Source organism: Heptranchias perlo, chromosome 25 (assembly GCF_035084215.1).
Source record: "Heptranchias perlo isolate sHepPer1 chromosome 25, sHepPer1.hap1, whole genome shotgun sequence".
Taxonomy (NCBI): Eukaryota; Metazoa; Chordata; class Chondrichthyes; order Hexanchiformes; family Hexanchidae; genus Heptranchias; species Heptranchias perlo.
In genome coordinates, this window is record NC_090349.1 from 6,086,032 (window position 1) to 6,098,606 (window position 12,575).

The 12,575-nt window shown below is 47.3% G+C and overlaps 1 protein-coding gene across 2 annotated transcripts in view; it reads left to right on the forward strand.

Moving 5' to 3' along the window:
* The window catches only part of sxph (saxiphilin), a 103,174-nt gene that overhangs the window by 47,159 nt on the left and 43,440 nt on the right, over positions 1–12,575 (forward strand). For both annotated transcript variants that reach the window (XM_068006273.1, XM_068006272.1), the window contains 2 exons: positions 4,800–4,962; positions 6,684–6,748. In XM_068006273.1, the coding sequence (XP_067862374.1) occupies positions 4,800–4,962; positions 6,684–6,748 (228 nt within the window). The remainder of the gene's footprint in view (positions 1–4,799; positions 4,963–6,683; positions 6,749–12,575) is intronic.

Consider the following 12,575-nt stretch of genomic DNA (forward strand, 5'->3'; position numbering starts at 1 on the left):
TGAAATATCAACTTTCCCAATCTTTCAAATGTTACAGCAGGGAAGTTTATTGCCCAGCTGGAAGTATCTGGGTTGTCTCCAGGACGACCTGGAAGCATGGAGAGAATAAGCAGCATGCATGATTTCTCAATGAATGGTAACCAAAGCACAGTGCACAGGAGGGAATTGAATCAGATTGGGACAGGTGGTGCGGATAAAAGCAACTTGCACAAGAGGATGTTCAAAAGCTTGACAACAGCAAACGGATCTCTTCTAAACTAGATTTGGCGCGGGGAGGGGGCAGGGAAATGGTAAAGAGTTTATTGAATATAAATGAACAAATGGTTATAGTTGACCAAGAGAGAGAAGGGAATACTGCGGATGCTGGAAATCTGAAATAAATACAGAAAATGTTGGAAACGCTCAGCAGATCAGGCAGCATCTGTGGAGAAAGAAACAGAGTTAATGACCTCTCTTTCTCCCCACTCCCGATCACGGACTCATCCCCCCCCCCCCCCGCTCCCGATCACGGGCTCACCCCCCCCACTCCCGATCACGGACTCACCCCCCCCCCCGCTCCCGATCACGGGCTCACCCCCCCCCACACTCCCGATCACGGACTCACCCCCCCCCCCAACTCCCGATCATGGACTCCCCCCCCCACCAACTCCCGATCACGGGCTCTCTCCCCTCCCAGCTCCCGATCGTGTGCTCTCTCCCGCCCCTCCCTCCCGATCGTGGCCTCTCTCCCCTCTCCCGATCACAGGCTTTCTCCACCCTCCCGATTGCCAGGGACCGCCCCCAAGGGTCCCCAGCTGCGACCTCCTGCCACTGATGTTCTCTCTTAGCCACCGGCCTGGCTGTCAATTTGGCCGACTGCCGGGCGGGAAACGGAGCTAGAAACGTTAATGAGGTTCTGCTGTTAAATTCAGCAGGACCTCCACTTCCCCGGCCTTGCCAGGTTCTTCAGACGTTTTCAGCCTCCCCTGCACCCTCCCCACCTCACTGTAAATATTGGGGCCAATGTTTCAGATTGATGACCTTTCATCAGAACTGGAAGATGCTAAAGATATAAGGGAATAATGTTGTTTAGGATAGAGAGAGGATTGCAGATATAAAAGGTCCAGATAAGATAAGAAGGTGATGAAAGATAATCCCAAATACCTTTAGGGTAATACAAGGAAAAGAGAACTTTATAAAGTGCCTCAAGATGTTCCAAAGTGCTTCACAGCCATTGAATTACTTTTAAAGTTTGGTCCCTGTTGTTATTGTAGTCAAACACAGCAGCCAAATTGCATACAGCAAGAACCCAGATGTGAAATAAAGTACCTTCAGCAGGTCAGCCTGCCGGCGACCAAATAAAAAACCATGGTGGCACCACCTCAGGAAGTGGTTCTGCAAAATAAATGCAGCGTTAGCTTTCCTAGCCTAGTGGACCTTATCTATATGTAATTGTGCCCCCGCATTACTGGATTGACTAAGTAATTTATACACAAGTTTCAATTGTATGTAATTAACCTAGGGCTCTGACACATCTCAATGAATGCTCATAGATTTTTTATGAGCAAATGAAGTACAGCTTGCATGATTGAATAGATTTGGCATAACAGTTTGTTTTTACTATACAGCAGACAGACAGACCCATACAAGTTTTTAATCTCTTGTCGCCTACTGCAAACGTACTGTTAGAAATGGATTACTGACTTTAGTTCATGGGTGTCCACAAGATAATAGTGTCCTGTAGGAATGACCCAAATCAAGAGCATGATTTGGTCGCTTTTGTTCCTATTAACCTCCAAAAAATATTTCCTAGCTCTACACAGGGTGAAAGCACGTGTCTTTACCAACTCTTTGCTAGAGCAATCAAAATCTAATCTCGCTGCCGCATTCTCTCCCCAAAGCTCTGTCCCTTCCTCTGATTACATTTTTTAATTTACTCTTCCTTTAAAAAAGGCAATGGTGTGTGCCTCAACTGCTCCCTATGATAAAGCATTCCCCACTCTAACAACGCTCTGCATAAGAAATTTCTTCGAACCTCTCCCCTCACCCTCTTAGTCAAAATTTTACATTGTTGACCCCTCGTAACTGACTCCCCAACCAGACGAAATAGTCTTCCACTATTCATCCTATCAAAACCTTTCATAAATTTGAAAACGCACATGGGGCTCGAATTTAGCAGGCCTGCGGGTTCCCAGCGGGTGGTCCTCCGGGAGCGTGGTCAACACGCTCGGCGAAATTAGTGGGTTGCCCACGCGATCGTAGCAGGCAACCCACTAATAGGAATCAATTACCTGCTCCTCCGGGGTCCACGGCGCTGGCCTGCGCGTCGGTCGGGCTGCGCATGCGCAGTACGATCTGTCAGCTGGAGGCTCTCTAGTTAAAGGGGCAGTCCTCCACTGACAGATGCTGCAACCAATGGAACAAATTGCAGCATGGAGCAGCCCAGGGGGAAGGCTGCTCCCAGTTTAATGATGCCTCACCCCAGCTATCATCAGATGGGGTGAGGAGGAGGGGAGGACACAGATCTTCCCCCCGGCGGGCGGGAGGAAGCGGTCTGCCTCTGCCACCAAGAAGGCCTGGCTCGAGGTGGCAGAGGGGGTCACCTGCGCCACCAACATATCGCCCACCTGCATACAGTGCAGGAGGCGCTGCAATGACCGCAGTAGGTCAGCCGCAGTGAGAACACGAAGTCTTTCCCCTACACTCCGTCTGCCACAACACTGCCCCCACCCCACATCTCCTTCGGCACCGCCAACACTATTCTGTCACATCACCCTTCATACCCACTCACACCCCATCCTCATCTTACCACCACCTACTCACCTCGCCAGTACTCACCCTGCCACTAACACGCAACCCAATCCTCATACAATCTCATTGCTCCATCCCATACTCACCCTCTCGTGCATCTCCCTCACGGCCAGCCTCACTCAACCTGCCACCACCTGTGCTGCAGCCACAGGGCATGCATCACATATGTGCAGTAGGCAGCGTAAGGCAAACGTCTCGTCAGCATGAAGGGGGTGCACAAGGGTGTCTGAGGTTTTGTCATGGGTGTTACCCATATTGAATTTCAGAGCAACAAACAGCACACATTATATTGACACCACCACTGCCATGTCTCCACGAATCCTGTCCGTTGTGTCCAATAATGCCCGCTCCTGGGTATCACTATGAGGACCCACCACTGATGCCACCCATCGTGTTACTGCAGAGTAGGTGCAGGTGTATTTGCAGGGCTCGTCCGCGCAGACGACTGAGAGACATCGGCGGTGTAGCCGGCTGCACCCTGGAAGGATGCGGAGGAGAAGGTGTGGAGGGCAGTGGTGACTTTGACAGCGACAGGTAAGCAGTTGGTGCTGGGGCCAGCCAGGAGCAGCTCGGCATGAAAGAGGCTGCAGATCTCCACGACTACATGTCGAGCGAATCTGCGCCTCCCTGTGCACTGCTGCTCGGAGAGGTCCGGGGAGCTGCGCCTCGGTCTGTGGACCCTGTGGCGAGGGTAGTGCCCTCTGCGACGCGTCTCTCTCTGCGGTAGCCCTCCCTCCTGCTGTGCAGGTGGGCGTGCAACAACACCGTGTTGGGGGGATCCACGTCTCTGCGGCGGACGGCGTGGACTGCGAGGCTGCTGGTGCTGGTCATGCTCTTCGTCCTCCGAGGGTCTCCACACACCACCCAACTGGCAGGTGTTGGTCTGAGGGGTTGTGCAGGGTAGGTGTGTGGTTCCTCGGACTGGGGCTGCGGTTTCGTGTCCCTCTGGCTTGGCGGGGGGTGGTGGAGGGCAGGGGTTGCCCTATGTGACGCGGTGGCCTCCTGCGTGGGTGAGGGCTCTCCCCCGTGGAGCGCACCTTGGCACCTGCCACAGGCTGCTGGCTGCAACACGCCTGGTTGGAGGGAGACTGTTTCCCCCAGTGTGTGAAGCTCACTGCCTTGAACCTAAAATCCCACACTTCCTCTTTTGACAGCTGCTTCAGCTCATTAACTGACCACAACGAGCAAGGTAAGTACTCTCAAGTGGAACCCCGCTGGCTTTAATTGCCTGCGGGATTCCCACCAGCGGGGCTTGCGCGCGCAGCCCCGCACCTCAGCGCGGTACCCGGAAGTGGCCGGGATTTCGTCGCGATCCGGTCACGTGACCGGATATCGGGATTTTCGGGGCCACCCCGCTGGGAACCCGCCGGAAACACGATCCTAAAATCGAGCCCATGATATCTTCTCTTCGCCTTCTTTGCTTCAGTGGAAATAATCTCACTATCTCAAAAATTGGTGTGGCCTTCTGAACTATTTTTTATGCCATTCTTGCAAAACTTGGGGCAATAAACTGTGTTTTTACACACAAAAATAAATCAGTTGAAGCCATAGATGCAGGGACAATTGAAATTTTCAAGACTGAGATCGACAGATTTTGGTTAGATAAGGGTATCAAGGAATCTTAATCAAAGGCGGGTGAATGGCATTGAGGTACAGATCAGCCGTGATCTAATTGAATGCCAGAACAGGCTCGAGGGGCTGAATAGCCTACTCCTGTTCCTATGTTCCTTGGGATGCCTGGTAGAACTGTCCCAGGACACAGTGGGCCACCAGTCTGTGGTCCCCATTGAAGAGGAGCATGCAGCTGATTCCCTGAGGACAACCAGCTGTGTCAGGTGACATCAGTGTGGGATATTAACAGGCACAAACTTAACGTTTTATTGGTCCATGCATTGTTCCTTGTCCAGATAAAGAAACTAGGATAGCTCTGCCATTTGGATTGGTAACTGTGCTGTGCAAGTTTTCAAATCTTTGGTAGGCCATTAATGGCCGTTCTTTTGCTTCCACAGCTACCAGTAAGTTCTTCAGCGCAGCCTGCGCTCCAGGGGCAGGTATCTCTTTTCCTGACCTTTGCGTGCTCTGCCAGGGTGAGAAATCCTACAACAGAGACCGAAATTATTTCTGTGAAACCACTGACAATGAGCCGTACTATGGTTCTGAAGGTGCACTCAGGTACGTTGTCTAAAATGGGGGCTTAAATGATGCAAACTAGACCTTCACATTCTCCTTGTTGAGCCTGACATTGGAAATCTCCAAATGCATCACCGCAGCCTATGATTTTGAAACTTATTATGTGGTATATGGTTTCTCCCTACTTTTACTGTTTCAATAAAATCCTGTTCAGGTTGCAGAAGGTATTAGATGTTAGAGTCACAGAAGATCATGGGTTCACGCCCCACTCCAGAGACTTGTGCACACAAATCTAGGTCGACACTCAGGTGCAGTACTGATGGAGTGCCGTCCTTTTGATGAAACGTTAAACCGAGGCCCTAATTGCCCTCTCAGGTGGATGTAAAAGATCCTATGGCACTGTTTTGAAGAAGAGCAGGGGAGTTCTCCCCTGTGTCCTGGCCAATATTTATCCCTCAACCAACATCACTAAAACAGACTATCTGGTTATTTATCTCATTGCTGTTTGTGGGATGTTGCTGTGAGCAAATTGGCTGTTACGTTTCCTACATTACAACAGTGACTACACTTCAAAAAGTACTTCATTGGCTGTAAGGCACTTTGGGACAGCCTGAGGTCGTGAAAGGTGCTATAGAAATGCAAGTTGTGGACAAATCCACTCTCCGCCTTTTAAACTAGTTCTGGCAAACTCTCCATACCATTGGTGCAGGACTACCTGCAGGATGATGCGCCAGCGTCATGCTCACCCACGCCTGGTGCTTTTTTTTAAACCTTCACTTTGATCTCGATTCCATTGGATGGTCCTCGCATGGGTCAGCAGGCAGTACACTGACACGCTGGAGGGCGAGGGCAGCAGTGGCAGGCATGGACGATGCCAGCTGTTTCTTTCCTTCCTCCCTAGCTGCCATCTTATGGGGGTAGCTTCATGAGCCAACTCACAGCTGTGTACCTGGTGATTCAAATCTCCAGTGTAAAACCACGCCAGATAATTGTATCTGTGCTGCATAAAGCATATTGCCATCTTTGCGTCAACGCAAAGCAGTTTTGGGTATACATTGAGGCACAAGGCAGCCTTACCCCAGAATCAGGTCCCATTGTGACTCTGGAATACATCCAAACCATATGGTGTGAGACCCCCCCCCACCCCCACACCCCTTAGGCTTGACAGGTTAAAACTCCACTGGGGCAGTGAAGTTTAAAAGTTGGACTCCTTAGGCACTTTACAAATTTATTCCAGTCTTTTCTTTTTGAGAAAGCAGACACTCCCACCCATGCTCTGAGAATATTAAGGGGGTAGCATGGCCTCGGGAAAATCACCCCATAAAAATGTACCATTGGGGAGAGGAGTCGCGCGCGCGCGCGTGTATATAGAGCCCTGTCCTAGGGGTGGAGTGTGATTCTCAGCCTCCTCAATAGCACAGATGTTGTTGGTTGCAGTTTGCACCTCTGCAGCAACCAGTCTCAGACCAGTCGTTGATTGTGACCGCAGCTTAAATTACTTCCCTATTTTGCCTTTTTCCTTTTGCTATTTTGGGAGGACATGCAGAAAGGTGTAAATTTTACACGTCTTCATATTGAGTCAGGGTGAATCAGGCCAAGGGTAAGAATTGACCCAAGGAGGTACCTTGTCAACCAAAAATCCAAATGGTATCTCAGATTATGATTAGGTTTCAGGAGGGGAGGGGAGGAAATTGGCAGAATACTGTGCTTAAATCAAGTATAAAGTGACTAGGATGATTATATTTGCTGACATTTTCTTGCAGATGTTTGGAAGAAGGGAACAGTGATGTCGCCTTTCTGGATAACACAGCTATAGCCAACATCGATGGTAAGTACACTTCACGTGCTTTTATCTCCTTTAAGTTTGTGTTCTAATAGAGTACTCTAGCCAGAGATTTGTGCCATGCACTAGCTCCCCATTCGGCAGTATCTGGTATAGCTACAGACTGTAAAGCTGCCACAATCGCCCAAGAACAGCTTTCTCTTTGAAGAGGTTAAATAATGTGACCAGTCAGTGGTAGACTGGCAGTCTGCTGTAGAATGCACTGGTCAGACCCTATTTTGAATTTTGTGTATGAAGGATATTACTGTTTTTGAGCAGATAAAGAGGGGAGCAATCAAGATGATTCCAGGAATCTAAATTATGGGCAAAAAGTTAAAGAATTTGGGCTTTATTCACTTGGGAAAGATAAGACTTCAAGATGACAATTCAAATTTTAAAGATTACGAGGGGCATTGACAAAATTGATCCAGGCAAAAAGATTCAAATACCATGGGACACCAATTAAAATGGGGAAATTAGGAGTAGGAAGGGAAGTCAGAAGGAATTTTTTACACAAGGGCCAATAGAGTTGTGGAATTAGTCACCTGGGAAGGTATTTGAAGCAAATGATAGTGTATTCAATATCATGACCATTGGTGGCCGTGCCTTCAGCTGTCTAGGCCCCAAGCTCTGGAATTCCCGCCTCTCTACCTCTCTTTCCACCTTTAAGACATTCCTTAAAACCTACCTCTTTGTCCAAGCTTTTGGTCACCTGTCCTAATATCTCCTTTTGTGGCTTGGGGTCAAATTTTGTTTGATAACGCTCCTGGGTCGTTTTGCTACCTTAAAGGTGGTATATAAATGCAAGTTGTTGAATTCAAGAGATGACTAGATGTGTTACGGGAGAGAGAAGGGATTGAGGGATATGGTGAGTGGGTAGGTTTGCATTGAAGAGATTGTAGGAGATATTAGGAGAGGTGACCAAAAGCTTGGTCAGAGGTAGGTTTTCAAGAGCGTCTTAAAGGAGAGGAGAGAGGTGGAGAGGTTTAGGGAGGGAATTCCAGAGCTTAGGGCCTAGGTAGCTGAGGGCACAGCTGCCATTGATGGAGCGATGAAAATCGGGGATGTGCAAGAAGCCAGAATTGGAGGGTTCACAGAGATCTCTCAGGGCTGAAGGGCTGGAGGGTAGGGAGGGGCAAGGCCATGGAAGGATTTGAAATCAAGGATGAGAATTTTAAATTTGAGGCGTTGCTGGACCGGGAGCCAATGTAGGTCAGAGAGCCCAGGGATGATGGGTGAACGGGACTTGGTGCGAGTTAGGATGCGGGCAGCAGAGTTTTGGATGAGCACAAGTTTACGGAGGGTGCAAGGTTGGAGGCTGACCAGGAGAGCATTGGAATAGTCGAGTCTAGAAGTAACAAAGGCATGGATGAGGGTTTCAGCAGCAGATAAGCTGGGGCAGGGATGGAGACAGACAATGTTACGGAGGTGAAGGTACTTGGTCTTGGTGATGGAGCGGATCTGGGGTCGGAAGTTCGGCCTATTGAACGATTGGAGGAGTGTATGGGGGTGGGGTGGGGGGCATGCATACTTACGGCATCCTGTTCATATGACAGGGTTGGAGTATTGTTACAACATGGGTGGCTCAGCTGTACGGGGGGGGGAGGAGAAAGGTCAGGAGAGCAATAGTGATAGGGGATTCTATAGTTAGGGGAGCAGACAGGCGTTTCTGCAGCCGCAAACATGATTCCAAGATGATATGTTGCCTCTCTGGTGCCAGGGTCATGGATGTCACTGAGTGGCTGCAGATCATTCTGGGGGGGAGGGTGAACAGCCAGAAGCCGTGGTCCATATCGGTACCAACTCATAGGTGGAATGAGGGATGAGGTCCTTCAGGCAGAGTTTAAGGAGTTAGGAAAGAGATTAACAAGCAGGACCTCAAGGGTAGTAATCCCCGGATTACTCCCAGTGCCACTTGCTAGTGAGTTTAGAAATAGGAAAATAGAGCAGATGAATGTGTGGTTGGAGAGATGGTGCAGGAGGGAGGGCTTTAGATTCCTGGGGCACTGGGACCTGTACAGGCCGGACGGGTTGTACCTCAACAGGGCCGGGACCAGTATCCTTGCGGGGAGGTTTGCTAGTACTGTTGGGGAGGGTTTAAACTAACTTGGCAGGGGGTGGGAACCTGAGAGGAGATTCAGAGGGGAGAGTAACAAAGCTGGAAGTGGAAGGCAGAAAAGTAGTAAGTGAAATTGGAAGGCAGCGGAAACAAAGGCCAGCGGCAAATAAGGTCAAAATAGGAAAAAATGTTAAAAAGGCAAAATTAAAGGCACTTTATCTGAATGCAGGCAGCATTCACAAGAAGGTAGATGAATTGATAGCACAAATAGAAGTAAATGGGTATGATCTAATTGCCATTAGAGACGTGGCTGCAGGGTGACCAAGGCTGGCAACTGAATATCCAAGGATATTTGACATTTAGGAAGGACAGGCAAAAAGGAAAGGGAGGTGGGGTAGCGCTGTTAATAAAGAATGAGATCAGTACAATAGCGAGAAAGGATCTTGGCTGAGAAGATCAAGATGTAGAATCAGTTTGGTTGGAGCTAAGAAACAGCAAGGGGCAGAAAACATTGGTGGGAGTTGTTTATAGGCCACCAAACTGTAGTGGTAATGTAGGGCACGGTATAAAGCAGGAAATTAGAAGTGCATGTAACAAGGGTAATACAGTAATCATGGGGGACTTTAATCTACTATAGATTGGGCAAATTCGCACTAATACTGTGGAGGATGAATTCCTGGAATGTATACGAGATGGTTTACTAGATCAGTATGTTGAGGAACCAACTAGGGAACAGGCTATTTTAGATCTAGTATTCTGCAATGAGAAAGGGTTAATTAATAATCTTGTTATAAAGGAGCCCTTAGGGAAGAGTAACCATAATATGATAGAATTCTTCATTAAGTTTGAAAGTGATGTAGTTCAATCCGAACCTAGGGTCTTAAATCTAAACAAAGGAAACTACGAAGGTATGAGGCGCAAGTTGGCTATGGTTGATTGGGGAACAACATTAAAAGGTATGACGGTAGACAGGCAATGGCTAGCATTCAAAGAATTAATACATAATTTGCAACAGATATATATTCCTTTAAGGCACAAAAACCCAACAGGAAAAGTGGTCCAACCCTGGCTAACAAGAGAAATTAAAGATAGTAATAAGTCAAAGAAAGAGGCATATAAAGTTGCCAGAAAAAGCAGTAAGCCTGAGGATTGGGAGCATTGTAGAATTCAACGAAGGAGGACCAAGAAATTGATAAAGAGGGAAAATAGAATATGAGAGTAAACTAGCGAGAAACATAAAAACGGACTGTAAAAGCTTCTATAGGTATATAAAAAGGAAAAGACTGGCGAAGGTAAATGTGGGTCCCTTACAGACAGAGACGGGAGAATTTATAATGGGGAATAAGGAAATGGCAGAGAAATTGAACAAATACTTTGTGTCTGTCTTCATGGAAGAAGACACAAAAAACCTCCCAGAGATACTAGAGAACCAAGGGTCTGGCGAGAATGAGGAACTGAAAGAAATTAGTATTGGTAAAAAAAAATAATACTAGAGAAATTAATGGGACTGAAAGTCGATAAATCCCAAGGACCTGATGATCTACATCCCAGGGTTTTGAAAGAGGTAGCTATAGAGATAGTGGATGCATTGGTTGTCATCTTCCAAAATTCTCTAAAATTGTGTACAATTTTGGTCTCCTTACCTACTTGCCATAGAGGGAGTGCAACGAAGGTTCACCAGACTGATTCCTGGGATGGTGGGATTGTCGCATGAAGAGAGATTGAGTGGACTAGGCCTGTGTTCTCTAGAGTTTAGAAGAATGAGAGGTGATCTCATTGAAACATACAAAATTCTTACAGGGCTTGACAGGGTAGATGCAAGGAGGATTCCCCTGGCTGGGGAATCTAGAACCAGGGATCACAGTCTCAGAATAAGGGGTAGGCCATTTAGGACTGAGATGAGGAGAAATTTCTTCACTTAGAGGGTGGTGAATCTTTGGAATTCTCTACCCCAAAGGGCTGTGGAGGCTTAGTCATTGAGTACATTCAAATTAGAGATCGATAGATTTCTAGATATTAAAGGCATCAAGGGATCTATATGGGGATGACGCAGGAAAATGGTGTTGCGGTAGAAGATCAGCCATGATCTTGTTGAATTGCAGAGCAGGCTCAAGGGGCCGGATGGCCTACTCCTGCTCCTATTTGTTATGTTCTTATGTTATCACCTGAATTATGTTATCCTATAAGTAGATATTGGGCAGTGTGAATCAACTCCTGAACGTGAGGGATATGGGATCCACTTACGGGGTGACTGAAGTCACTGAACCCAAGCAGGTATCCACAGCAGACCCAAAATTTCTAACACTGAGTATGGAAGTCTGGAGAAACTGCTGAGGCAGGAGATGTAGCTGGTGTGGGCCTATGACTGCGCTGCAAAGTCCATCTGCACTACTGCAGCACAGTCCAAGGGACTGGGGATATCACTGAAAGTTAGGGAGGTGTACCTTGGACATGACTCTGTTGTGGTGATAGGCATACCATGAATGATTCATGCTGACCTGCACCCAATTCTCCAGTGTCCCTACCCCCACTGTGCAAAGGGCAGGGCCTTGCAAAATTCACCCTCATATCTCTTTCATGTAAGCAATTCTTTTTGCTGGAAAGGATAAATGTGAATTGTAGTAAATTTGTCACTCCTTCTGAAGTAAAAATAGAAAATGCTGGAAATGCTCAGCAGGTCAGGCAGCCTCTGTGGAGGAAGAAACGGAGATAAATGAAAGACAAGTCAGTCCTAGGTGTTCATCTTCAGCACCTGGGCCTAAGACCCTTGTCTGTTGAAGTGTCTATCGGAAACTTGGACACGCAGCCCACAACTTTCTGATGGAATATCATGGACTGTGTATGCCCAAATGTTGGACAGGGTCTTCCAGTGGGTGCCTGAATGGCCAGGGACTTCTGGTGGGTGCAGTTGTTTACACCCAGATGTTGAAGTCAGAAATCTAGTCCAATTGTTAGAGCTTTGATAAGAATATTGGGTAGCTTATCATGAGTAGGATTGGGCGCATGTCCCAGTTGTTGAAATTAGGGACATCTTCTTCAGCAATTGACCACATGGAGTATGGTAGTTGTAGTGGTTATGGTTATGGGTGTAGTTATGGTAGTGGACTAATAACCCTAGAGGTTGAGAGTTCAAATCCCACCATGGCAAGTTGGGAATTTCAATTCAATATATCTGGTAATTTGTGGGCTGGCACCAGAAAAAGTGACCATGAAAGCTGCCAAATTGTTGTAAAAACCCACATGGTTCACTAATGTCCTTCAGAGATGGGAACCTGCCACTGCTACTTGGTCTGGGCCTACATATGATTCCAATCCCATACTACATGATTGAGACTTAATACCCTGGGATAACTAGAGATGGACAATAAAAGTGGCCTTGCCAGAATCACCCACATCTTAAGAACATTTTTTTAAAAATATGCTCTTCATACACAGTACAAAGGGCAGTAATATTTAATTTTAGTTCAACATCCATCTCAGGCCTGAGGTTTTGCAAGTGGCAACTCAGCATCCAGCACGCATTCTGTATGATCCCTGCATTATCTTCAAGGATTGTAGTGTTTGAGACAATTGTCACAGCTGCAATGCTTTAATAAGTGAGATTGCATTCACTATTGACACTTGTTAAACTAAAGTGGTGAAAAGAACTACATTTTATTATCAGTTGTTACCAGAAGAGCTTATCCTTGGGATAAGGTGGATAAATAGGTTTTTGTGAGTATTTCCAGGGGTGGCTCTTTAAGCGCCTTATCTGAAAAACAGCATTTTCAATAG